The sequence below is a fragment of the Canis aureus genome, chromosome 8 (genome assembly GCF_053574225.1).
Source record: "Canis aureus isolate CA01 chromosome 8, VMU_Caureus_v.1.0, whole genome shotgun sequence".
NCBI lineage: Eukaryota > Metazoa > Chordata > Mammalia > Carnivora > Canidae > Canis > Canis aureus.
In genome coordinates, this window is record NC_135618.1 from 53,967,389 (window position 1) to 53,995,155 (window position 27,767).

Genomic DNA, 27,767 nt, shown 5'->3' on the forward strand with positions numbered 1-27,767 from the left:
TCTCTCTCTGTCTTTCATGAATAATTAAATAAAATCTTAAAAGAAAATACCTACAGACGTTGAAAGAGCAGCAGAGCTATAAGGCCACAAAGCAAATGAAACTATTATCTAATGTTTCAACATGAGCCTAAAAAATTAAGAAGGAGATGGATGGTATGCAAGAAAATCCTAAACTGCAATTGAAAGGACAAAGAGATTTGGTGGCTAAACAACAGGGTGATGTGCAAAGACAGCTGACCTCATTGGAGAGGGTATTTTAAGTTAAACATTTCAGAAATACTTAACCATCAAAAGTAAATAAACCACATAAAAAGCACAAGGGAAATGGAGACTGGAAAGGAGAAAAACAGAAAATCTTTACACAGAAACATAGATAAGCATTCAAAAAAATGTAAGCACAGAGGAGAGGCAAGGACAATCCAACACAACTATGAAATTAATCCAAAAGGAGAAAAGAAAAGCCATAGATTAGAATGAATACTAAAAACTGTCACTCAAGAAAATTTCCTGAGACAAACCTGCTTACTGAAAGGACAACTTGAAAAATTGACTCAATATCATCACACCAAGGAATATTTCAATATAACTATTGTATTTTAATAATAAAAGGGGATGACCTTTGAATCTTAGAATTTTTTTAAAAAGCAAGGGGAAGAAGGAAAATTTATAAGGGAAAGAAAATTAGATTGATTTTAGGCTTTGTGACAAAACATTTTATGGTAAGAAAAATGTAAGCCATAGTTTTCATATACAGCCAAAATGATCTTCAAGAATAAAATTCAAAAAGAGTTATAAACAAATAGGTATTCAGGGGATATTGTTCCCAATGGCTCTCCCTGAAGACTATGTAGACAAAAATTTCACATTGACTGAGAAATGATTAGAGAAGTTTCTGAATAGGAACTATTGGTGAGCACTGAATAAAAAGAAGGGACAATTTATGAATATTAGGAAAAGATGTTGGAATGAAGTTAACCATCAGAACAAAAATATATACTCTACTGTATCACAAATATAACAGAAAAAAAAAACTAACCACAAAGTGAAATACATACAGAGACATATTTTGTATATTTACATTTGTATTTATATTTATGCATTTATCTTGTATATATGAACATATAACTTGAAAATTTATATAGGAGGACTATAATGAAACATTCCTTTCAATATACGTAAATATATTAAGTCCTTCATTAAATGAAAAAAAATCTCAGCTTGGCTCACAAGCAAAATTCAGTTCTCTAGTGTGTATAAGAAGCGAGCACTACTAAAAAACCTAAATCAGAGAGGTCAAATATTTTTTTTTAAAGATTTTATTTATTCATGAGAGACACAGAGAGAGTCAGAGACACAGGCAGAGGGAGAAGCAGGCTCCTCACAGGGAGCCTGATGTGGGACTTGATCCCCGAACTGGGATCATGCCCTGAGCCAAAGGCAGACACTCAACTGCTGAACCACCCAGACATCCCAAGAGGTTAAAGATTTTTTAGGGATCCCTGGGTGGCACAGCGGTTTGGCGCCTGCCTTTGGCCCAGGGCGTGATCCTGGAGATCCGGGATCGAATCCCACATCGGGCTCCCGGTGCATGGAGCCTGCTTCTCCCTCGGCCTGTGTCTCTGCCTCTCTCTCTCTCTCTCTGTGACTATCATAAATAAATAAAAATTGGAAAAAAAAAAGATTTTTTAAATGGGTTTCATAATTCTCTTGCTATCCCACACTTGACCTTTAGCAGTTTACTATATTTCTCAGTTCAGCTTATGTCATCTGGCAGTGTCTGCCTTGTACAAGCAAATGCTATGGTCCTGATCTTCCCTGTAGAAGTCCAGATATGGGTTAGCTATTTGCCCTGAGTTTCCCTATCAGAAAACTGATAGGTTCAAGAATTGTATTAATTTGCAATTTGTCTGGCTTTCTTGTAGTAACAGTGGGAGTGGGGATCCCTGGGTGGCTCAGCAGTTTAGCACCTGCCTTAGGCCCAGGGTGTGATCCTGGAGTCTTGGGATTGAGTCCTGCATCAGGCTCCCTGCATGGAGCCTGCTTCTCCCTCTGCCTGTGTCTCTGCCTCTCTCTCTCTCTCTCTGTCTCTCATGAATAAATAAATAAAATCTTAAAAAAACAAAACAAAACAATGGAAGTGACACTTTAACTCACTATATCTCACAGGTGAAACTGGACCATCTTTTTTAAAAGCAATAGTCCAACAATTCTACCTACAGCTATATTTTAAATACTTGTGGGTGACAGGCACTGAGTGGGGCACTTGATGGGATGAGCACTGGGTGTTATTCTATATGTTGGCAAATTGAACACCAATAAAAAATAAACTTATAAAAAAATAAATAAATTCTACTCAGTTAAAAAAAAAGGAGATAAATAAAATAATATTTAAGTTAACAACATTCACTTCTATGTCTCTCAATAGCCTAATGGAAAATAAACTAGAATATTCATATGCTAGATTACTATTTAGAGAATAAAATGAATTACAGCTATATGTAACTGCATGAATGAATCTCACAAACATTGAGTAAAAGAAGCAGAAAGAAAAGAAAATACCAGATTCCATTCACATAAAGGTTTGACCTTTATGTAGAAAAACTCTACCTCAATTTTTAGAAGTATACACATACGTAAAAACACCTCTGAAAAGGAAATGTCCACAATAACAATGAAGGCATTGGTCATTTTTTATGGAGGAGAGAGGCTGAGAAGTGGGACATGGGAGTGTTTGGGTTCCTATTACTTGGCTTAAATGGGATGATTTCACCAGTGTTTGTTTTGAATAATTTACTAAACTCCATGTTTCAAATATTTTACACACAAAAAAGCTTTATGTGATCGTGGAGACAATACACGCATTAAAATTCACATTAAGAAAATCTGCTCACCCTTATAAACATGTATTTTTTTTTTACCTTAAAACATTTTGACCACAGTTAACCCAATTTGCAACAACCTACAAATGTGCATTGATGAATGTAAACACATTTGTTTGTTCTAATTAGAAGTGGATACCACCCTCTTCCCTCTTATTCCACTGGTAGGTTCTTATCCACCAGTAAACAAAACCAGAACATACAGCCTGACTTTGGTAATTTGTATGTATGATTTCCTCTTTCACAGTTCATGTAATCATAAAAACAGCAAGGAGGCTTTGTCCTTTTCTCTTCCCCCACCAAGTACACTGCACATGTATACATAACCATACAACCAGAGTGAAAATCTGGCCAGCTCATATTCTCAGCACTATCTTCAGAAATATAATCTTATTGTAACCTTAAGAATTTCAGAAAGCTCAGGATTTTCACATGGGGCATGTGAGCTGACAATTTTATTGTGCCTGAAAGCCTGCCCTCAATAATTGCTATGAACTCCACAGTAATAAGACTTTCATCAGGAATGAATCCAAAAGGAATTGACCATCTCATGTATACCAAAGAGGATGGGTTATTTGACCATGTCCCTTTTTGTATTGACAATGTCTATTCACCCTCTATTGTGAATAATTGTTGATGCAGCAATATTTTATAAATTTAAAATATCTGCAAGATTATTCATCTATCTTGTCTTTCATTTCTTAGGTAGTGCATTAAAGCAGGAAAACCAAGGGATCCTTACCTACTATATTCCCAGCAAGGACAGTAGCTGGGGAAAGGTAAATGTAGAAACCATTCTTTTCTAACATTTCATGTTAAAAAAGCACTAATGATGGGGAGAATATTTGATATCCAGGTATGTGTAATGGGAGAGGAGCAGAAGAGTAAAGTATGTTATTTTTTTTTAAAAAAACCCTAGAGTTTAATTGATTTGTTCCTTAAATCCCATTATTAGTCTGAATCCTTCAAGAGAATGGGGACAGAGAACTGCTTCCTTGCAGATTCTCAATTAAGTTTTCAATCATTTTTTCATCTCCCCCTTTTGTCCTCCAACATTAACTTGGCAGGACTTGGAGTAAGTGCAAGGAGAGGCTCATCTGGGTTGGGCACTGGTGGGAATGACTGCAGTGGTAACTGCACATTTTTATTGCTGTTGTTGCTAAAGGTGTTTGGTATTTTGGAGGAAGCTAAAGAGCAATTCCATTTAGAAGATTATTCCATCAGTCAGATAACGCTGGAACAAGTTTTCCTGAACTTTGCTAACCCAGAGAACACAGAAGGTGATTATAATGAAAAGGTACCATGAGATTCACTCCCAACCAGTGACCTTAGGACTCTGTCTATACATAGAGGGGCATAACTATGGGTGTGTATATCTTGGTGTAAATATATTTACATAATAAAGAGCTCCCCAAAGGAGAACATATGTCACTCCTTTGTAGATTTACATTTGTGGCCTATGTATCCAGCACATGCAAATCTAAAGACATTTGGTGAAATTGCTGTTTGTTTTCCTAAAAACTTAAGAGTGCCATTAATCAAGGTTGGAAAAGGACTTCTTTCTGAGCATTCGGATTATTTAAACAGAAACATCCAGAAATGGTGGTGCTGTCAAATGGGTCAGCTTGCAGAGCAAGACGATTATGTTTCAGTACCTGAGTTATGGTTAAGAGGAACATTAAGACTGTATCAAATCATCTTTCCCATGGATACACACACAATTTCATACCAAAAAGGATCTAATTAAAATCACTATCGTTGAAGAAGTAGCAGTAAGTTGGGTTGTTATTTCCAAGACTCAAACCAGGATTCTTCATTTGCAAAAGAATCTTTAAAAAAAAAAAAAGATTTATTTATTCATGACAGAGAGAGACACACACACACCCAGGCAGAGGGAGAAGCAGGCACCGTGCAGGGAGCCTGATATGGGACTCAATCCTGGGTCTCCAGGATCACAACCCGGCCTGAAGGCGGCGCTAAACCGCTGGGCCACTGGGGCTGCCCTGCAAAAGAATCTTTGTACCAAGACATTTAGAGTCCAAAAACATTAAGCATAACAATTCTCTAAAATAGTGTGTTTTCTTTCCTCTTCTCTCCCCACATATGATTAAGAAGGAAAGAAGAAGAAGAAATGAAGGAGAAAGGGAGACAGAGTGCAGTTTTTCAGGTCTTGTCCGGGCACATGGAGTCTCCCATCAGCCACATGAGAAATCTGATCACTCTCGAGATTCATGGGCAGATGAGCAGACAAGTAGGGATAACTGTTGTCCAGTTGCAAGACAGAAAGAGTTCATGAAGCTGCTCTATTTTGACATGTTTGTTCAAAGTTTTTGCATTCCCAATTGGATTTTGTGAGTAATAAAATGATACCCAGAAGCTATTCTGTGTTTTATTGTTTTTAGGTTTAACATTCTATGGGTTCCACTCCCATAGAGATGGGATAAAGAGATAGTGCAGCAATTATCCTCACTGCACATGGGAGACACAGAGGGTGAGGGGTACCCAGCAAGCAAGCAGGAACATCCTCAGTGTACCCTTTAAGAGCCTGAAAACCACATAGCACATTGAACAGGGAGTTTTCTCTGTACGTCCTTAGAGCTATTCCAGCACCCTCTCCTGACAAAGCTTAACTTGACAGTTCAAGAGCCCAGATCCATTCGGCGCTGAGAGGCCAGAACCTGATACCTGGTCCAGTAGGGAAGAGAAGCGCCCTCTGATAGAATTCAGAACCTGGGCTCCCAACCATTACGCTACAGTGGAGGTGGGTATTGGGGTGGGGTCCTGCAAAGAGGCAACCATGGACCAATCTGTGGGTGCCCTGTACCCTCTCTCAGAGCGTGAGGCCTCCTTAAACTCTTCTCTCGCGCCCTGCCTGAGGCACCCAGACCCCGAGGGCCCTACCTCGTGGCCCAGGGAGCGGGCGGCGGGTCAGGGGAGCGCGCGGAGGACGCACAGGGGTCTCCACGCGCTGAGCAGCCACGGGCGGAGGCCGCCCAGGCCCAGGCAGGAGGCGGCGCAGGCTGCGGAGCGACACACGGGTCGCCCCGCGTCCGCGTCCGGGGCTTTGAGTGGCCCCAAAGCAGAGTGGCCCCAAAGCTCCTGTGCCTGCACCTCTGCCAGTTACCTGTTGACCCCCACAGACCGTAGAGGGCAGTGGCCACTGAATCTCCTCCCACTTCCCGCCGCCAGCTACCGGCCTGCGAGGGTGATCAGGCACCCGAGGCACGAGGGAGCCCGGACAGGCGGAGGATGATGGGGTCGCTTGGCGCGGGGCAGGGGCCAGGAGCCCGGAAGCGGGCGAACGGCCACGAGGTAGGGCCCTCGGGGTTTGGGTGCCTCAGGCAGGGCGCGAGAGAGGAGTTTAACGAGGCCTCACGCTCTGAGAGAGTGTCCGGGGCACAGAGGGTGCGGAGACGCGCGCCGCGAGGGCCGCAGGGGGGAAGGGGCGGCCTGGGGCCGGGCGTGTGCGCGCATGCGCGAGGCAGGGGCCGAGGCGGGAGACCAGAGCCTCGCGAGAACTCTCAGCTGGGCGGTTGGCGAAGGCGTTGGGAGGAGGCGCTGCGGCGGGGAGGGCGCGTGTCCCTCAGAGGTGGGGGTGGAGGCGGAGCTGTGGCCCTGGTGGTTTGGAGCCCTGAGAGCGGTGAGTGTGGGGCCTGCCCGCCTGGCGTCTTCTCCCCAGATTCCCCGGGGAGGCAGGGGTGCTCCCCAGACTCCCCCGGAGGCCGACCCGCCAGCCTCATTCTTGAGTGCAGAGCCCGAAACCCCCCAAGCCCCAAATACGCGGGAACCCTCCACAGCGCTCCCTGCTGCGCTCCAAAATGACACCCCAGCCCCCTGTACGTAACACACATATTCTAGTATGACTTGCACCCCACTATCGAATGTCAGGGGCCACCACACCCCGGTGTTGGCCCTCCATCCTCACAGGACCTCACTCCCGTCCTCTGCCTGTCCGGGTCCCCCTGCTCTGGGGCATGCATCCAGGGCTTCCCAGGGAGGAGAAAGTGCCCTCCGCGTCAAAGACACCAAAGCAAGCACAGGAAGTAAGAGATACTTCTCTGGACCCCCAAACAGAGAAGCTAAGAGCCTGAAGCCCAGGGGAGCGAAGGGAGACGGGGAAGCTGGCTCCCCGCTGAACAGGGAGCTGGAGGTGGGGCTCCATCCTGGGACTCCAGGATCATGACCTGAGCAGAAGGCAGACCCTTAACAGACTGAGCCCCCACGTGTCCCTAACCAGAGCAAAATAAACAAAGTTTTATTTTGACTGTTGCAAGTACTTGAAAGGCAGAGCTCTGGAGGCACCTGTGGGTCTCGGCCTGCTGAGTCCAGAACGTATGTGCTGTGTGACTGCCCCAGTCAGCACATGACTGGGGTACTTAAAAACAAGATGTGTTTCTCACAGTAGGACACTCTGAGTAACTTCCTGAGGCTGGGAAGTCTCAAAGCTTCATACAGGTCCCGTGTGTGGTGAGAGCCTGATTTCTGATTCACAGACAGGCCTCTTCTCACTGTGTCCTTCACAGGGTGGAGGGAGCAAGGGAGCTCCCTGGGGCCTGTGTCTTAAGGGCATTAATGGCATTCATCAGGGCTCCATCCTCATGACCTAATGGGGCTAGGATTTCAACATACAAACCTGGGGAGGCAAGGAGGACATGGACGTTCAGGTTACAGCAATGTCTCAAGGTAAATGTTTGATTTCACCGAACTTGTTTCATCATCTAAAAGAAACTGGACACTACTTGTACCCATTTCTGAGGTGATTAGAATATTTCAACTGACGGAACACAGTAACGGTCCGATAAATACAGGAAAGGAACATGGAAGTTAAGTGCTGCCGGAAGCTCACATGTCTTAGTTTTCGTCTGCCACAGCAAGAATTGCACTGAACTAAGTTAAACAGGCAAGGAAGACTCCATGCAAGGAGGTCAGTCTGAGCTCAGTTCTGCTGAAACAAAGGGTGGGAGGGTGTGTGAGGGCTGAGTGAGACAATGGGAGTGCGCTGGAGGACTGTAGAGGGGAGGTGGACCTGTAGAACACATTGAGTAACTTGCTGAAGTTTGTTCCTGTGGTTCTGCAATCAGGCCATGTGTGCTTGCTGGTTGTTGCCTGTTAGAAGCTAGCTCCTGCCCTCCCACAGAGACTGGGAATAGGGGTGCTATCTTCCTTGAGGATTACATTATTTCAAAGGATGGTTCCCAGGTCCTTGCTAAAGACAGTTTGGAATTACAAAAGAGGAAAGAGGCTTGGAAAAAGAGCTACTTATGTTTTAAACAGAGAAAGGAAGTGTAATTACAGGTTTTCTAAAGCAGATGCCCAGAGAAAAGGGTGATCAGGACCTAGAGCCAGGGGGAGCCTGTCTAAACATTAGTCCAGCTCAGGAACATTCAGGCCATCTTGGTCACGTCATTTTATGCAAAGTAGGCAGAAGATTTAAAAGGAAAGATACCTCTGTTTTGGCAGAATTAAGAAAGCTGCTGTGTTTCATTCAGAACAGCTTGGTGCTTTTCAGAACAGGAAGTGTAGTGACTGTAAATCTCATCTGTAAGCAGTGTAATGGCTTCATTTTCAGTAACCCTGTTTAATTGTTTTTTAGAGCCCACACATCAATAGGTTGCCTAAATTTTTTAGACCCCTAGGTTCATGGCTATCCTACTACCTCCCCCTTTCTTTCCCACCCTAGTGTTGCATCCAGGTTTGCGGGGACAGGAGCGGGAGTGCATCTAGTATTCAGGGCCAGTATATCATGAGTGAACCCGTTCCTTGTCTGGCTCTGTGGAGTCGGACTTCTTCAGCTGGAAAATTCTCCCAGATCTGTCTTGGAGATGGTAAAGGAGGTGGGATGACAGGATATAATGAAGCCTTTTCCTCTTTGTGCATCATTTCAATTCATTTGTATTACCTAGAAAGGACAAATGATAAGAACTAGACTTTGTCCTTTTAGGCTCAGGTATTTCTCTCTCTCCTTTGAGACAAAAAGAAAAAAAAAAGTTGAATGGGGGATACTAAGATTGTACTTAGGTGCAAACTTATAGTTAGTATTTCAAAATATTACCCACTATGAGAGCAAGAGGAAAAAGGTCTTGGGGCAGTCAATTCTTCAGGTACTTCTTCACAGATTTCTAACCCCCAACATGTGAAGAAGTAATTGAAAAAATGATACAGGTGCATTGTATAGAATTCAAATCTTATCAACATAACAAATTATAGAATGTGTGAATCTCCTATATTTCACTCTTGAAAGACAAATACTGTCAACACATTGGAGTATATTCTGCCATTTTTCTTACATATTTTTACAAAAAAGTATTTATATTATATAGAATGTTTTTCATCTTTTCCCCTTACGTGATATATTATCCTCCCATGAAAGTACAATTTTTTATCCTCCTCCTTGAAGCAAATGAATAGGATTTCATTGAAGGAATTGCCATTATGTATTCATTGTTTCCATTTTATCTTACTATTTCCAGTGTTCTGAATGATTATCTTTCTTATGAATATTTGTTTTGCTGTGGTTTTGTTCTAGGAACTGCTTCTGTGGGGGGGGGGGTTCTCTTTAAGACTTTAATCAGCAGAAATCAGTGACATTTCTCTACACTAACAATGAGACTGAAGAAAGAGAAATTAAGGAGTCAATCCCATTTACAATTGCACCCCAAAGCATAAGATACCTAGGAATAAACCTAACTAAGGAGGTAAAGGTCTATACCCTAAAAACTACAGAACACTTCTGAAATAAATTGAGGAAGATACTAAGAGATGGAAAAATATTCCATGCTCATGGATTGGAAGAATTAATATTGTGGAAATGTCAATGTTACCCAGGGAAATTTACACATTTAATGCCATCCCTATCAAAATACCATGGACTTTCTTCAGAGAGTTGGAAAAAAATCATCTTAAGAGTTGTGTGGAATCAGAAAAGACCCTGAATAGCCAGGGGATATTAAAAAAGAAAACCATAGCTGGGGGCATCACAATGCCAGATTTCCGGTTGTACTACAAAGCTGTGGTCATCAAGACAGTGTGGTACTGGCAGAAAAACAGACACATAGATCAATGGAACAGAATAGAGAATCCGGAAGTGGACCCTCAACTCTATGGTCAACTAATATTCGACAAATGAGGGAGGACTATCCACTGGAAGAAAGACAGTCTATTCAATAAATGGTGCTGGGAAAATTGGACATCCACATGCAGAAGAATGAAACTAGACCACTCTCTTTCACCATACACAAAGATAAACTCAAAATGGATGAAAGATCTTAATGTGAGACAAGATTCCATCAAAATCCTAGAGGAGAACACAGGCAACACCCTTTTTGAACTTGGCCACAGTAACTTCTTGCAAGACATCCATGAAGGCAAGAGAAACAAAAGCAAAAATTAACTATTGGGACTTCATCAAGTTAAGAACTGTATTTTTTCAATTAATCAATGTATTATAGTGTTCAGTACTGGTCTTCCACCTCTTTGGTTAAATTTATTCTAAGGTATTTTATTCTATTTGATGCAGTTGTAAATGCGATTATTTTCATGATCTCTCTCTTTCTTGTTTATTGTCAATGTATAGAAATGCAACAGATTTTTATATATTTATTTTGTGTCCTGCAGCTTTACTGAATTCATTTATTCTGTTTTAGTGGAGTCTTTAGGGTTTTTTAAATATGTGGCACCATATCATCTGCAAAATGTGACAGTTTTCTTTCTTTCAAATTTAAATTCCTTTGATTTACTTTTCTTGTGTGATTGCTGTGGTTTCCAATGCTATGCTGAATAAAAGTGGGTATAGTGAGTATCCTTGTTTTGTTCCTGATCTTTTAGCTTTTCACAATTAGTATGATATTAGCTGTGGATTAGTCATATATGGCCTTTATTATGTTGAGGTATGTTCCCTCTGTTTTCATTTTGTTGAGATTTTTTTTCAGCATAAATGATTGTTAAATTTTCTTAGGTGTTTTTCTGCATCTATTGGAGTGATCGTATTTTTTTTATCATATCGTTTTCATCTTTATTTTGTTAATATGTTATATCACATTGATTGATTTGCAGATGTTGAACCATCCTTGCATCCCTAGAATAAATCCCACTTGATCATGGTATTTGATCCTTTTAATGTATTACTGAATTTGGTTTGCTAATATTTTGTTCAGGATTTTTATATCTATGTTTATCTGGGATATTAGCCTTTAATTTTCTCTTTTTTGTGATGTGCTTGTCTGGTTTTGATACAGAGTAATGAAGGTCTTTTTAAATAAGTTTGAAAGTGCTCCTTCTCTTCAGTTCTTTGGAAGAGTTTGAAAAGGATAAGTATTAATTCTTCTTTCATAGTTTGTTAGAATTCACCAGTGAAGCTATTTCCGGAGTTTTGTTTGTTAGGAGGTTTTTTATTACTAATTCAATCTTTTTGTAATAATTGGTCTATTCAGACTTATCTATTCATAGTTCAGTCTTGGAAGATTGTAAGTTTCTAGGAGCTTACTTTTTCTGGGTTGTTCAGTTTATTGGTATATAATTTTCCATACTGGTTATGATCCTTTGTATTTCTGTGGTATCAGTTGTAAATTTTCTTATTTCATTTATGATTTTATCTGCACCCTCTCTCTTTTTCTTGGTGAGTCTAGCTAAAGGTTTTGTCAATTTTATCCTTTCAAAGAGCTAGTTCTTAGTTTCATTGATCTTTGCAATTGTCTTTTTAGTCTTTCATTTATTTTAATTATAATCCTTATTATCTCCTTTATTGTAATTTTGATCTTTGTTTATTCTTTTTTTGAAGTTTATTTAGTTGTAAAATTAGCATGTTTATTTAAGATATCTCTTATTTCTTGAGATAGGCCTATATTACTATGAACTTCCCTTTAAAACCACTTTTACTTCATATCATAGGTTTTGGTGTATTATAATTGTTTTCATTTGTCCTCTGGGTATTTTTTTTAATTTCTCCTTTGATTTCTTCTCTAAACTAGCTGTTGATGAGTAATATGTTGTTTAATCTCCCTTATTTGTATTTTTCTCATTTCTCTCTCGTAACTGATTTTAGTTTTATACCATGGTGTTAAAAAAGATGCTTGATATGATTTCACTTTTCTTTAATTTATTGAGACTGGTTTTGTAGTTTAACTTGTGATCTATTCTAGAGAGTATTCCATGTGCACCTGAGAAGAATGTGTATTCTGCTGCTTTTGGATGGAATATTATATATATATATATAATATTTGATGTAATGTGTTAAGGTGTTTCCTTATGAGTTTTATGTCTGAATGACCTATACATGAGGTGCTAAAATCCATATTGCTGTCATTTTTCTCCTTTAAATCTGTTAATATTTGCTTTATATATTTTGATGCTCTGATGTTGGGTGTATATATATTTATAAATGTTTTCTTTCCTTGATGGATTGACTTTTATCATTATATACTGTCCCTCACTGTCTTTTATTATAGTCTTCATTTTAAAGTCTGGTTTTTTTAATGATTTATTTTTTTAAGTAGACTCCACATCCATTGTGGGGTTTGAACTCATAACCCCAAGATCAAGAGTCATATTCTCTACCAACTGAGCCAGTCAGGTGCCCTTAAAGTCTATTTTGACTAATATAAGGATAGCTACATCGGCTTTCTTTTTATGTCCATTTACATGGAATATCTTTTCCCATCCCTTCACTTTTATTGTCTATCCTTCTTAAGTGAGCCACTTGTAGGCAGTATATAGGCATATATGTCTCTCTCTCTCTTTTTTTTATACAGTCAACCATTCTGTGTCTTTGATTGGAGAATTTAGCCCATTTATTTTAAAGTAATTATTGGTAGGTATGTACTTGTTGCCATTTTGCTAATTGTTTTCTGGTTTCTCTCTGTTCTGTTCTTCTTCTCTTTATCTCTTTTCTGACAGTTCAATGACTTTTTTTTTTTTTTTTTTTTTTTAGTGTTTAGATTCCTTTTTCATTTTCTTACTCTAAGGTTTTGTTTTGTGGTTACTGGGTCAAAAATGTCATCCTGTGTATAACAATCTATTTTAATTTGTTAGCAACTTAAATTTGAACACATTCCAAAACTACATTTTTTACTCTTTTCCTTTTTTATTTTTGTCACTTTTTATATCTTTTATATTTGTGTCTCTTAACTATTGTAGTTTTCATTAACTTTATACATTTGTCTTTTAACCTTCTTGAATAGCTTTTATAAGTGATCAGTCCACTAACTTTACTATGTATTAGGTGAAACAGCTACTGAAGGAGTGGCTTTATTTATGTAATGATCCTCATCCTCCAACTTTGACCTGGATCTCTCAAATATTTATGATTATCTAAACCACTTGATTTATTCTTGATATGCCTTTGATTAAGGTACACCAAGACCATCCATGATCCAAGAGAAGAAATCTCATTTAGCACCTACTTTGAGGCTGATTGGAAGCCAAGTCTAGGCAGCAGCTTTTAAAGTATACAAATATGTACAGTTCTGTGGGACCACAGTAATAATCTCTGCTGGCCTCCAGACCAGGAGATCAGGAAGTATCATACCCCTGAGCCACAGTTGTAAAAATTGAGATTCCAATGAGTGTATAAGCTTCTTTCTGGTAAATCTCATTGAGCTGTGAAAAGGATAAGGGAATGCACAAGAATGGTGTTCTCCCTGCTTATATTCCCCGGGACCACCTATACTTAGCCTCTTAGTGTATGAAACCTGAAGTCTGTCTCTCAGATTGAAATTCCAGATTAAGTAAATAAACCTGTTTTGCAGGATGACTAGGGTTGTGTTTCAGTCTGCTTTCTGTGCAGTGCCCTGGGAATGGTGATCTACGAAGAACTGTCTTTCCATGGAGCTCTGGAACACCAGGGCCCTCTTGGCCACCAGGGTCAGGCAACTGAGGGGTGACTCCTTGTGGATTGCACGCTCCTGCTGACTTTAGCATGGCAGCTGGAGATCATCTAGGGTAGGACATACTTTCTGGTTTCAGAAAGGCAGCAGGAAAATGCGTTGGCTACATGTGCCCACAGGCTTCATCAGTGCAACTGAAGAGTGCCTTATCTTTGTATGCATGCTGGCTTTAAGTTGGGAGTGGGACAATACCATAACTGCGTGTACTCACCAATCCCAGCCAGAGTGAAGGGGAATGTTGCAGCTACCCTGCTTGCAGACTTTAGCTGGGAGAGAGAACTCTGACTGTTTGTGCTTGCCTGCATCACCCATGCAATGGAGGAGTGCTGCATCTGCAGGTACTGTCTGGCCTCAGCAAGTGCTGTGACTGCTCACCCTCCCCCGCCCCAGCAAGGTGGTTGGGGATGCTGTGTCCAAGCTCACCTACCTGTGCTAGCAGGCTATGTGGAGAGTGAGGCAATGGCATCTGCCTGTGCCTCTGTCTCTGGGGTACATCTCAACTCTCCCCTGCCCCTCCAGCTGATGCCCCGTGATATGAAAATGAATCTCTTTCACATTTGGTCTAAGGATTTTTCATACTACTATTCTTTCACTGGGTCTCAGGGCCAGTGAGACCATATGCAAGCACTCCAAGAGGGAACCTGTTTCTTACAGCACTTCAGGACCCCTGGATGTCAGTCCCATTGGTTTTCCAAGCCAGACATTCTGAGAGCTCATATCTCCAATGCAGATCCCAGAGGTCAGGATGCCCAGTGTAGGGTACCAACCCCTTGCTCCTCTGAGAGAAACACCTATCTGGTGATATCCTTCCCTATGTATATTGCCATGCCAGAATGGAGTTTTTTGTGAGTCTTTGTTTCTGATTCTTTACCCCTTTCAATGTGGTCCTTACATCCTTTGTTATGAAAAGCAGTTCATCTAGTTTCTGAGTTTTTTCAGAGAGAAATTACCCATATATAGCTGTAGATTTGGTATGTCTGTGGAAGGGGGTGAATTCAGAATCTTCCTTCACTGCCGTCTTGGGACTACTCTATTCTGACAGTCCATTGACCTCACTTCTTTTATACTAATTCTTCCTTCTTTTTGATTGAGTCTGCTGTTGAAGGTTTCTATTGAATTCTTCAGTTCAGTCATTATGTTCTTCAACTCTGAGATTTTGGGGGTGGGATGTGGGGTAGTAGTTTTTACTTTTTTTTTTTTTTTTTTTAGTTTTTACTTTTTATGTAACTTTTTATTTTGTTTGTGTGTTGTTTTCTTAATTTAGTCGTATATGTGTGTTTATTGTAGTTCACTGAATTTAAGAGCATTATTTTGAATTCTTTGTCAGACACTTGATAGACCGCCTATTTTTAGTTAGTCATTGGAGTTTTATTTTCCTTTGGTGTTGTTATGTTTCCTTGATTATTCATAATCCTTGTGGCCTTGTATCTGTGTCTGACATTTTAGGAAGTAGGTACTTCTTCCAGTCTTTACAGACCTGCTTTGTCAGGCTAAACCCTTCACCAGTTAGCCAGTCCAGAGTTTCTGGGTGGGTCATCTGGTGGTGTCCACAAATGGGCAGTCCGCAAATGGGGTAGGCTGATCTGGTGTCTAGGTCAGCAGTTGTAAAGGCCTGGTATTTGGGTACATGGGAACCTGCCTGGTACCTAGTTCTATGGGGGCAGGCTTGGCACTTGAATCTTTGGTAACAGACCTGGGACCTGAGTCCATGTGGGTAAAACTAGATCCTGAGCCACCCAGCACCCTGGACCACTGTGGTGAGCCTAGTGACAGGTCCATGGGGACTGGTCTGGTACTGAAACAGGTCAGAAGCCTGGTTTCACAAAAGCCAGCCTGGAGACTGGAGCCATAGGTACTGGCTGGGCAGTAGGGTGACCTGGAAATCTTGACCATAGGGGTCTGTCTATAACCTCAGAGTGCAACGTGGAGGTTGAGTCTGTGGGGATTGATATGGCCCTGGGGTGGGCCGGGTACCTGGGTCCATGAGAGCTGGTCTGGTGATGGGGTAAACCAGAAACCCAAATCTCTGGGAACTAGGATGTGATTTAGGTCCACAGAGGCCAGTCTGGTGCCCACCTGGAACCTGGGTTTATAAGGAACTGATTGGAGCCATAGGAGCCACCATGATCATAGAATTGGCCAGCATTGGGGTTATCTAGGAGCCTGGGTTTACAGGATCCCACCAGGTGCGTGGTGCTGTGAAGCTGGCTGGCATCAGGATGGACTAGGAATCTCCTGCTATGGGAGCTGGCTGGTGCTAGAGTAGACCCGGAAGGTAGGTTTCTGGGAGTCCACTGGGAGCCTGGTGCTGTGATAGCCACGTAGGGACAATCATAAGATGGAGATTACATCTTCAGCATATAGGAAGTTTAAAACTTTATATATACATGTAGAAATAAATATATTGTACATAATCTGTGGTTTCAGTTATAGTGCTATATATATATATATATTCCATGCAAGGACTTTATGTGCACCTTATCTTAATAATTGTTCAATTTATAAAATTCATATTTTGGTATTATAGATATATTCAGGGAAAAAAGCCATAAAATACTGTGTATTTTAGTGATTTCAAGACATTTTCTTACAGAAAGCCGGAAAAAAAAAAACAAAAAAAAAAACCTCAGCCATTCTCTGAACATACCTTATAGTTTTATGCTCTCTTGCCTTTCTTCTCATCATTTTCTCTGTTTATTGAAATCTAATTTATTCTTTTGGTTCCTAATTGAGTTCTGCCAGTTCTAATAAACCTACCACGAGCTAATATAATGAATTAGCTTTTCTTTCTGTATTTTTGAGCTGTCTTTACTCACATTTCCCACATTCTGTTGTGTATTTTCAGTATTGTTTTAGGAAGCAGGTGTGACTCTCAGTTCATAAATTATGAATGAAATTGGATATAAAAACACTGTATAGGGGTGCCTGGGTAGCTCAGTTGGTTAAGCGTCTGCCTTTGACTTAGGTCATGACTGAGTCCTGGGATTGAGCCCCATGCTTGCTGAGCAGGCAATCTGCTTCTCCCTCTGCCTCCCCCTTTCCCCACCGCTCATGGTCTCGCTCTGCTCTCTCAAATAAAATAAATAATATCTTTAAAAAATTATGTATTTTCAAGTTTTCTTTATTGTACAATATATAATATATATAAGACTATTTATATGAGCAATATAAAATATATAATAAAAAAGAAATTCCTACTCATCTTTTTACAGTATTAAATAAGAACATCTCTAGGAATTTAGAACCACTTATTGTATTAGCCTCTCCAAACAGTCTGTAAGTATTCTGATATTTGGAATAATCCTTTCCTTGCTTCAGTATACTTCCTATGAATGTATTCCCTTTTTTAAGATTTATGTGTTTATTAGAAATAAAGAGTGAACAAGCAGGAGGAAGGGTGAGGGAGAGGGAGAGAAAGAATCTCAATCTAACTTCCTGGGTCTCCATCTCAAGATCCTGAGATTATGACCTGAATCAAAACCAAGAGTTGGATGTTCAATTGACTGAGCCACCCAAGCACCCCCTGTGAATGTATTCTTAATCACTAGGTGCTGGAGTTTTACCTTTTGAACTTCAGCTAAGTGAGATCCTAATGAACATACTCTTCTTGGACTTGATTTTTATGGGTCAGTACTATGTTGGGATATTTATTTATACTGTGTGTAATTGTAGTTCATCCCTGTCATTGATTTTCAGTATTCTATTGTATGAATATACTACAGTTTCCATTCCACTGTTGACTTTTGGGTTGTTTTTAGGTTTTTTATATTATAAATAGTTATATTAAGTGTACTTATGAATATTTTTCTTGTGTGTACATATGTTTTATTTGGATAAATATATCATTATGAAACCATTCTCACCATCATTCTGTGAAAGAATTGGGATTCAGCCCTAATACCCACAGACATATAACTATTTGGAGAAATGGAACCACATCTTACTTATATTTTAAACATATTAGAATCTCATCAGATATTAAGTAAACTAATATAAAAATAGAAACTATTATTTTCTTTATTTCAAATATGCTACCAATATTTGAGGATGATTAAGAATGAAATTAGGAGAAAGAAATAATTCTGTTATTTGTTTGATGTTCACATTATTAGATAATATAAAACCTTTCACATACCCCTGGAGTTGAATTGTAGAAGAATGGATTTATTGACATTCAGCCAATTTGCTGTGCTCCTCTGGAAAAACTTTACCTTAAAGGTAGGTGAAGGCATCCATGTAAAATGTTCATAAATAGCTTTGTTTTTCAGTTCAGAGTTGTGGATGTGTCCGTCCATACATACTTTTTGAAAAAATCAATTCCAGAGCTATAGGTAGCTTTTCCTAATGTATAAAACTGACTTAATCAGTAGTATAGTATGACCTATAAGCAAGTTGGGAGGGGAGGAAGTAAAGGTGGGTACAAGATAGTCTAGGAAACACTTGGTTGCTCCAGAGTAAACTTGGCAGAAGTTTAATATCCTAGAGCTATCCATATGCATTGAATGTGTGTTTTTGAATTAACCATCATCTTTTTGTTTCTTTTCTAGAGGAGGCAGGTCTTTACTTTAATATTGGAAATCTTAACAGTACTGGTGTTTCCAGTGATGATTTTGCTATTCCGTAAACTTACTTCTATAAACGTTGTCGGACCTTACAATTATACTTCCCAGCCCATCAATACTTTGCCACCTTTCCTCAAAAATCCTGAAGATTGGGAATTGATTTATGTGCCTTCTAATATTGATGTTGTAAGTGAGATCACGGAGAGTATGAAGAGGAATCTGAACATCAGTGTAAAAGGTTATAAATTAAGGTTTTCTATAAAACTTATTAAATTGGTTTTCAATGGAGTAAATCAGTGTTTTAAAAAAGAATAAAATTAGAGAAATCGCATTTAAAACTTGCAATATAACTATAGTTGTGAAGACAGTGGGATATTGGTAGAGGGATAGATTCATAGATCATTGAAACAATACAGGCATACCACAGGGAGATATTGCAGGTTCAGTTTTAGACCACAGCAGTAAAGCAAATATCACAGTAAAACTAGTCAAATGAATTTTTTGGTTTCCCAGTGTGTATAAAAGTTATGTTTATGCTATACTGTAGTCTATTAAGTATGCAGTAGTATTATGTCTATAAAAGCTATGCATGCCTTAATTTAAAAATACTTTATTGCTAAAATTGCTAACCATTATCTGAGCTTTCAGCAATTCATAATCACTGATCACATATCACCATCAAATAATGATATGAAGGTTTGAAATACTGCAAGAATTACCAAAATGTGACATATAGACATGAAATGAGCAAATATGGTTGGAAAAATGGTATGAGTAGATTTGCTTGACTCAGTGTTGCCCCAAACCTTCAAATTTTATAAAACAGTTTCTGCAAAGTGCAATAAAGCAAGTTATACCTGTGGAGAACACAGAGAACTATACAAATATGCCAAAATATTTTTTACAATAGTAGAAAGATAATCTTTTCAACAAATAATGCTAAACACTTGAACATCAGTAGCCAAAACAATGAAATTTCACACCTTAGATTAAAAGAATATATCAAAATGGATCGCAGATCTATAAGTAAAATGATAAAACATTTAGGCAAGAACATAGGAGAAAGTCTTTGTAACTTTGTAGAGTTAGTTGAAGAATTCTTAGGCATCATTCATGAAAGAAAAAATGAAAAATTGGACTTCTGATGTATAATGTTATTAGTGGCTGCTGTTGGGGTTAAAATATGCATGCATAATTTTTCACAACTTAGAATTTTTGCTATTTTATTTTAATGGCAAATGTTTACCAGTATATAGGTCCCTTTATAGTTCTCTCTTTAGGTTGTAGTTTTCACATCTATATAAGTTGAAAACTATACCAGAAAGTGCTACAATTTACACACATATTTTAAAGAACTTAAAGCTATTTACCCAGATATTTACCATAGCTCTTGCTTGTAACTTCATTTTTGAAGTTCCAAGTTTCCTCCTTCTGTCATTTTTCCTTCTTTCTGAAGAACTTTAACAATTTTTTAGAGCAGGTCTACTGGCAATGACTTCTCTTTGTTTCCTTCATCTATGAATGTTTTTAATTCATCTTCATTCTTGAAGACTATTTTCATTTGATATAAAATTTTGAGTTGGTCCTTTCAGCATCTAAAAAGTATTTGCCAGTTTCTCTGACCTCTTTGGTTTTTGCATTTGAATCTGCATTTGAATCCTTGTTTTTTTATAGGTAACATATCACTTCTCTCTGGCTGTTTTCAAGATATTTTCTGTCTTTGTCAAAACTATGATTATGTCCCGAGTGTGGATTTCTTTTGGTTTATTCTGTTAGGGGGTTCTCTGAGCATTTTGAATCTGTAGTTTCTATCTTTCACCAAATTTGGGGAGCTTTTAACAATTATTTCTCAAAGTTGTATTGTCCCAGAAGTTATTGAGGATCTATTCAAATTTTTTTCCCATTTTTTTTCTGTCTCTTGTTCAGTTAGGTAATGTCTATTGATTTATCTTCACTCCTTCCTCTGTTATCTCTATACAGCTACATTCAAATGAGTCAGTTTTTTTTTTTTTTTAAGCACCGTTTGAAGTGATCTCTACCTCCTGATTTATCTTATTTTGAGATATCTTTTTGTGGGCTCCTGGCTGGCTCAGTTGGCAGATAGAGCCTGTGACTCTTGACCTCAGGGCTGTGAGTTTAAGCCCCACATTGGTGTGGAGCCTACTAAATAAAAAAAGAAAAGAACTGTTAAACAGCTTGTTGAGATCTAAGCCACATACCACATATTCACTCATTTAAAGCATACGGTTCAGTGACTCTTGTATATTCAGAGTTGCATATCCATTACCACAATCAATTTTAGAGCATTTTCATGACCAAAAATAAATCCTATAACTTTTAGCCATGACTCTACAATTTCCCATCCCACCGAGATTAGGAAAACACTAATCTACTTTCTGTCTCTATAGATTTGCATATCATAAACCTTTACTGTCAATGGTTTATATATAAGCCTTTCTCTTTTTTTAAGATTTATTTATTCATGAAAGACAGAGAGAGGCAGAGACACAAGCAGAAGGAGAAGCAGGCTCCCTGCAGGGAACCCAATGCAGGACTTGATCCTAGGACCCCCGGGATCATGCCCTGAGTGGAAGGCAGACACTCAACCACTGAGCCACCCAGGCGCCCCTATATATAAACTCTTCATATAAATTTTATATACCTGGAAGTTGGGATCATTTGTGACTGGCTTTTTTCACTTAGCATGTTTTCAAGTTCATCTATGTTGTAGTTTGTATCAACACTTCATTTCTTTTCATTGTCAAGTAATAGCCCATTATATGAATATACTGTGTTCACTTGGTATATCCTTTATCATTTGGCAGACAGTTGGGCTAAATCCACGTTTTGGCTTACAACTAATACTGTTATGAGCATTCATCTCTAAGGTATATGTAGACATGTGTTTTCACTTCTTTTGAGTATATACCTAAGAGTGGAATGAATATGTCATGTGGTAACTATGTTTAACTTTTTGAGGAACTACCAAAAGTTGTTATCTAAAGTTGTTCTATTTTATATTCTGGTCAGCAATGCATGAAGGTTCCAGTTTTTCCATATTCTCACCAGCACTTGTTATCATCTTTTTTATTATAACTATGAATTGGTATCTCATTGTGATTTTGATTTGCATTTCCCTTATGACTAATGACTTGTCTTCATATATATTTTATAATTATTATTTAAAACTAGAGTGAAGTTTTTTTTTTTAATTTTTATTTATTTATGATGGTCACACAGAGAGAGAGAGAGAGAGAGAGACTGAGAGAGGCAGAGACATAGGCAGAGGGAGAAGCAGGCTCCATGCACCGGGAGCCCGACGTGGGATTCGATCCTGGGTCTCCAGGATTGCGCCCTGGGCCAAAGGCAGGCGCTAAACCGCTGCGCCACCCAGGGATCCCCTAAAGTGAAGTTTTATACTTAACATTGTTTTGAACCCTCAATAACCATTAAGTAGTTGTGATACTTGGAAAACACTGTTTTTAAATTTATAATACTGGGATAAGCTTTTATCCATGTATCTCCCCTTCAGTGGAATATAAATTTTTTCTATTGTAATGAACAATTTATCCTTTTTACAGTTCGAGGGTTTGCTTCAGAAATAGAGTTTGAGAGGTACATTGAATATGACTATGGATCTCATAAAGTACTGGCTGCCATCATTTTTGACTGTAACTTCAAAAGCAGCAGTGACCCTCTGCCACTTCAGGTGAGAACATTTTATTTAGAGTTTTCTAAATACACAGTTTTCTAGTAGTTGTGCTAACAATTTCTAGAATTTTAATGACTTTGCTATTACTAACCCTATTTTATGGATGAAGCAACCAATGTTCCCAAGATCAAACTACTAGTATATGATAGAGCAAGAATGTGAATCCAGATCTGACTAACTAATTTCTGTGCTACTAATTAACTGTTACACTATGATAAGGAAAGAACTGTACACAGAAGGCCTTAGACTCATGGGAATCTTTGACTACTTAGGCATTGCTTCTAGATCTACAAAGAGTGGTGAAACAAGCTACGGAGCAGATGCATTTTCACTAACAAGGAATCAAGCATGGAAAAAAAGTCCTCTTTCTTCAAATGAAACACAGATATAAGTCCTTTCATAAATCACTAGAAAAAACTCTAAGCTTCAGCCACATTGATTCAGAACTAGGACATCCATAGGTGCTGAAAAAGCATCTGATTATAGCATAGCCCATGGGAAGGAGAAACTGGTGTCTGGTGTCTTTGAACTGGTGTCTGATTAGCAGATCTTGTTAGACATTCTATCCTGGTGGTGATAGAAATAAATAATCACCTATAATATCTACATGGAGGGATCCCTGGGTGGCGCAGCGGTTTGGCGCCTGCCTTTGGCCCAGGGCGCGATCCTGGAGACCCAGGATCGAATCCCACATCGGGCTCCCGGTGCATGGAGCCTGCTTCTCCCTCTGCCTGTGTCTCTGTCTCTCTCTCTCTCTCTCTCTGTGACTATCATAAATAAATAAAATAAAAATTAAAAAAAAAAATCTACATGGAGCCAAACTCTATGTTTATAATGCAGATGCAGGTTAAGTAAAAGGCAAAATTAATAAAACCACTGATAGGATACTATATATTCTTTCCGTATGTCCCATCCTTCCATGACTCTATGCTTCTGTACCAGCTTCCATTTACTAAATCAGAATTATCCATATGCTGATAATGGATTTAGGCTCAACAGTATGCATTGGCTCAAAGTGTGTTAAGTGCCATTTCAAGTTTTATTCTCATTACTAATTGATTCTGCTTGTTTCCTCAAATATTTGTACTAGATTCCAGCTATTACCTTATGATAAACTGAAATAGGCTCACTGCCTGATGTAATAAAAGATTTCAGTAGGATCCTATCTCCTAGCATAATTGACAAAATGAATAGGGTAAAATGGAAAATTATCTGTCACACAAAGATCCAAGAAAAATCACAATTTTGGGGGGAGTTCTGATTTATTTACAGAATCGTATTACATTATTCAAAGAGATCACAATTTATTTACCATTTCTGCTACTGGGCACTTTACATTTTTTACAGATTTTTTTTCTATTTTGCCAGCAAAACAGTGCTACTATGAAGGTTAGGTACTCTGGATGTATGTTTGGACATAAAATATCTGGGGCATGGTCACATCTTAAAATTTATTACATAATGGCAAATTGTTTTCTGAACTGATGACACCAATTCAGACTCCCAGCAACAGTGTCTGAGAGTTCTCGTTATCAAATTTAATATTTTCAGATGTTTATATTCACTAATTCCATGGGTGTGAATTAGCTAATTCCACAGGTGTGAAGTGGTATGTAACTTTGGCTTCAATTTCCAATTCCTTGGTTTCTAATGAGATTAGCATATGTCTGTCCATGTTTAAAGTGATGAATCATTCTTTAGTGAGGTATACATTTGGTCTTTCCCCCCAATTTTCTTTTTTTCCCCCCAACTTTCTATGGAAAAAATTTATTTTTCATATTAATTGACCAATTTCTTTGTATATGCTACATAGGAATCTCTTGTCTTTCATATGTGTTGTATATTTTTCGAGTTTGTGGCTTTTCTTTCAGTTTTTTTGTGATCAGATTTTCTTTTGATGATTAGATTTTTCTATTTTAAAGCAGCCAAGGTTTTAGTTATTTTTCTATGTTTTTTTTAAAAGGTTTTATTTTAATTCTAGTTAGTTAACATACAGTGCTATATTACTTTCAGGTGTACAATATAGTGATTCATTAATTCCAGACATTATTCAGTGCTCATCAGGACAAGTGCTTTCTTTAATCTCCTTCACCTATTTCACCCATCCCCCTACTCACCTCCCCTCTGGTAACCATCAGTTTGTTCTCTATAATTAGAAGTCTGTTTCTTAATTTCTATCTCTCTATCTCTCTTTCTCATTTTTTTCCCTTTGCTTGCTTGTTTTGAAAAAAACCACAATATGAATGAGTAAGGACAATCAACTGACACAAACACTGAGATGAATTAAGGTTGGAATTTGATATAACAAAGATTTCAAAGGAGCCACCATAAAAAAAAAAGTTTCAAAAACAACTAAAAGTTGTCTTGAAAGGAAAAAATAGAAAATCTTAGCAAAGACATAGAAGTTATAAACAAGAATTATAAACTTAAAAATACAATAACATAAAAGCTAGTTGAATGGCTGGATAGTAGAATGGACAGAACAGAGGATATGATACTGAAGAATAGTCAAAAAGGTGCAAGAAGTGTGCTTTGAAAACTACAAAGCACTGTTGAAAGAAATTACAGAAGACTTAAGTAAACGTGAAGACAGCCCAAGTTCATGAGTAGGAAGAGTTAAGATGTAGGAGAATTAGGGCACTCTAAGCTTGTCTTGTCCCTCTAATACAGTTAGATAGTTATCAAATAACTCTGAACACCCAGGAAAGCACTTAGAGATTTGAGAGAACAAAAACTGCAAATCTTTCTTTTTTGTATATTTTTTTATTGGAGTTTGATTTGCCAACATACAGCATAACACCAATGCTCATCCCGTCAGGTGCCCCCCTCAGTGCCTGTCACCCAGTCACCCCATCCCCCCGAAAGACTACAAGTAGAAAAGCCACCACCTTTTGGTACATAGGAGGTATGGAGACTTGAATTCAGGGAGAGAGAGCTGTGGATACGGTGGTACAAAGAAAGTATTACAACCAGTGAAATGCAAAATTGGAGCTTTTAGAAGTCTGCTACTAGGGGGGACGTGCCTAGCTTAAAGGTGCTCGGGTGGCAAAGTAGGGTGGAAGGCCAGGTGTGACACCTTGGTCTGAGGATCCCCTGAGTCATAAGAAAGAGTGGCAACTAAGTGCTGCATTGTTTCCAGGCATTAGGAGCATGAAAGCCAGCTGAGAACAGCGAGTCTAGGTGCCAGCTTTCTGTTCTGTGTTGCCATAAACTGTGAACCACTGGACAGTCATGATCCTGCGACCACTTTCCTGGGATAGGCCAGCAGGCAGCAAAAGTGTGGCAAGTTCTCCCCCAAAAGGAACAGTGAAAGTCCACGCCACAGAAGTCCCTAAAATTTGGTTTTGAAACTCAGTCATGCACCTGAGATAAAAAAAAAAAAAGCTCTGACACAGGAAGGGTGAAGGCAGGGATCTGATGGAAACCAGGAAGATAAGAGTGATTGATTGCTCTTCTGTGAGGGCTCACTGAAAATTGGAAAGTGCAAACTTTCAGGTCTGAGGCTAGGAAGTGGGGCTTTGCCGTATTTATCCTACTCATCAGCGCTGAAAAATCTTCAGGGAGCAAAACAGCGCCATCTAGTGGAATCCAGAACTGCGTATACCAAGCCCTGCCTCCTTGTGCCCTGGAGGCACATTTCTTCTAGGGTAGGTCCACCTGAGTGAGCATCCGTGCAACAGGCCCTTACCCCAGAAGACAAGCACAAACAACTAGCTCACACAAAGTTTACTGATCATAGCGGGATGCAAAGCTTCAGCTCTAGGGGAAAATAGTATCTAACCTCTTTTGTACTTTAATTTTTTTAATTATAGTTATTTCACTTATTTTCTTATTTTTTCAAGTTTTTCTATATATATATATATATATATATTTTTTTTTTTACCTGAATTGTATTTAATTTTACTTTCCTGTGTTGGGACCTAGATTCTTTTAACAAGCAGACTAAAAATACACCCAGGATCTATTTTGTTGTTGTTGTTGTTGTTGTTACTTTTTCTTCTTTTCTTTTCTGGACAAAATGATGAGACAAAGAAATTCACTCCAAAAGAAAGAACAGGAGTAGGACTCATGGCAAGGAATTTAATCAATATAGATATAAGTAAGAAGTCTGAACTAGAATTTAAACGAGTATAAGGATAGTAGCTCGGCTTTTTTTTAAAAAGCATAAAAGACACTATGGAATCCCTTACCGCAGAGATATAAGAGCTAAAATCTAGTCAGGCCAAAGTTACAAATGCTATAACCAAGATGCAATCCCAAGTGGAGGCCATAAAAATGAGAAGAGAAGGCACTGGGTGGCTCAGTTGGTCAAGCATCTGCCTTCAGCTCAGGTCATGATCCTGGAGTCCCAAGATTAAGCTCCACATTGGGCTTCCTGCTCAGAGGAAAGCCCACTTCTCCTTCTCCCTCTGCACCTCCCCTTGCTTGCTCTTTCTCTCGCGCTCGCCCTTTCAAATAAATAAAATATTTTTTAAAAAAAACGAGGATGGATAAAGCAGAGGAGTGAATCAATGATATAGAAGATAAAATTATGGAAAATAATGAAGCTGAAAGAAGAGGGAAAGAAGGGTAATGGACCTTGACAACCATCAGGATAGAATGAACAGAACAGAGGATGAGGAGCCTGCTTCTCCCTCTGCCTATGTCTCTGTCTCTCACAAATAAATAAATAAATAAAATCTTTAAAAAACACACACACACACAAGATCTGCCTCTATGCTGCATACCAGAGACTCATTTTTTTAATTTTTTAAAGATTTTTTTAAAATTTATTCATTCATGATAGACAGAGAGAAAGAGAGAGGGGGGCAGAGACACAGGCAGAGGGAGAAGCAGGCTCCATGCTGGGAGCCCAACGCGGGACTCAATCCCGGGACTCCAGGATCGCGCCCAGGGCCAAAGGCAGGCGCCAAACCGCTAAGCCACCCAGGGATCCCCAATTTTTTAAATATTTTATTTAAATTCAATTTGCCAACATACAGTATAATACCCAGTGCTCAATTCATCATTCGCCTTCCTTAATGTCCATCACCCATTTACCACACCCCCACACCCACTTCTCCTTTTATAACTCTTTGTTTCCCAGAGTTAGGAGTTTCTCATGATTTGTCTTCCTCTCTAATTTTTCCCCATTCCGTTTCCTTTTTTCCTTATGGTCCCTTTCACTGTTTCTTATATTCCATATATGATTGAGACTATTTGATAATTATCTTTCTCTGATTGACTTATTTCACTCAGCATAATAATCTCCAGTACCATCAATGTCAAAGTAAATGGGGGCTATTCGTCCTTTCTGATGGCTGAGTAATATTCCATTGTGTGTGTGTGTGTGTGTGTGTGTGTGTGTGTATATATATCTTACATCTTCTTTGTCCATTCATCTGTCAAAGGACATAATGGCTCATTCCACAGTTTGACTATTTTGAACATTGCTGCTGTGAACATTGGGGTGCAGGTGTCCTGGCATTTTACTATAGCTGTATCTTTGGGGTAAATACCCAGTAGTGCAATTGCTGGATCATAGGGTAACTCTATTTTTAACTCTTTAAGGAAACTCCACACTGTTTTCCAGAGTGGCTGTACCAGCTTTCATTCCCACCAACAGTGCAAGAGGGTTCCCCTTATCCACATCCTCACCAACATTTGTTGTTTCCTGTCTTGTTAATTTTAGCCATTCTCATAGGAGTAAAGTGGTATCTCACTGTGGTTTTGATTTGTGTTTCCCTGATGGCAA

The 27,767-nt window shown here is 39.0% G+C and overlaps 2 protein-coding genes across 9 annotated transcripts in view; both read left to right on the forward strand.

The window, feature by feature from the left end:
• LOC144319219 (phospholipid-transporting ATPase ABCA3-like) overlaps positions 1-5,257 on the forward strand; it is a 134,911-nt gene extending 129,654 nt beyond the window's left edge. The window contains exons 29-31 of the mRNA XM_077907074.1: positions 3,585-3,658; positions 4,045-4,176; positions 4,992-5,257. Coding sequence (XP_077763200.1) covers positions 3,585-3,658; positions 4,045-4,176; positions 4,992-5,234 — 449 coding nt within the window. The 3' untranslated portion in view covers positions 5,235-5,257. The remainder of the gene's footprint in view (positions 1-3,584; positions 3,659-4,044; positions 4,177-4,991) is intronic.
• Positions 5,258-6,386: 1,129 nt separating this feature from the next.
• Positions 6,387-27,767, forward strand: part of LOC144319118 (phospholipid-transporting ATPase ABCA3-like) — a 194,698-nt gene continuing 173,317 nt past the window's right edge. For 4 of the 8 annotated variants that reach the window (XM_077906916.1, XM_077906912.1, XM_077906915.1 and 1 more), the window contains exons 1-5: positions 6,429-6,519; positions 16,972-17,035; positions 17,872-17,977; positions 18,307-18,559; positions 21,903-22,030. In XM_077906916.1, the coding sequence (XP_077763042.1) occupies positions 17,918-17,977; positions 18,307-18,559; positions 21,903-22,030 (441 nt within the window). In that variant the 5' untranslated portion in view covers positions 6,429-6,519; positions 16,972-17,035; positions 17,872-17,917. Of the gene's footprint in view, positions 6,520-16,971; positions 17,036-17,871; positions 17,978-18,306; positions 18,560-21,902; positions 22,031-27,767 lie in introns of all 8 variants that reach the window. The other 4 variants (XR_013385020.1, XR_013385019.1, XM_077906917.1 and 1 more) reach the window with 2 other exon arrangements.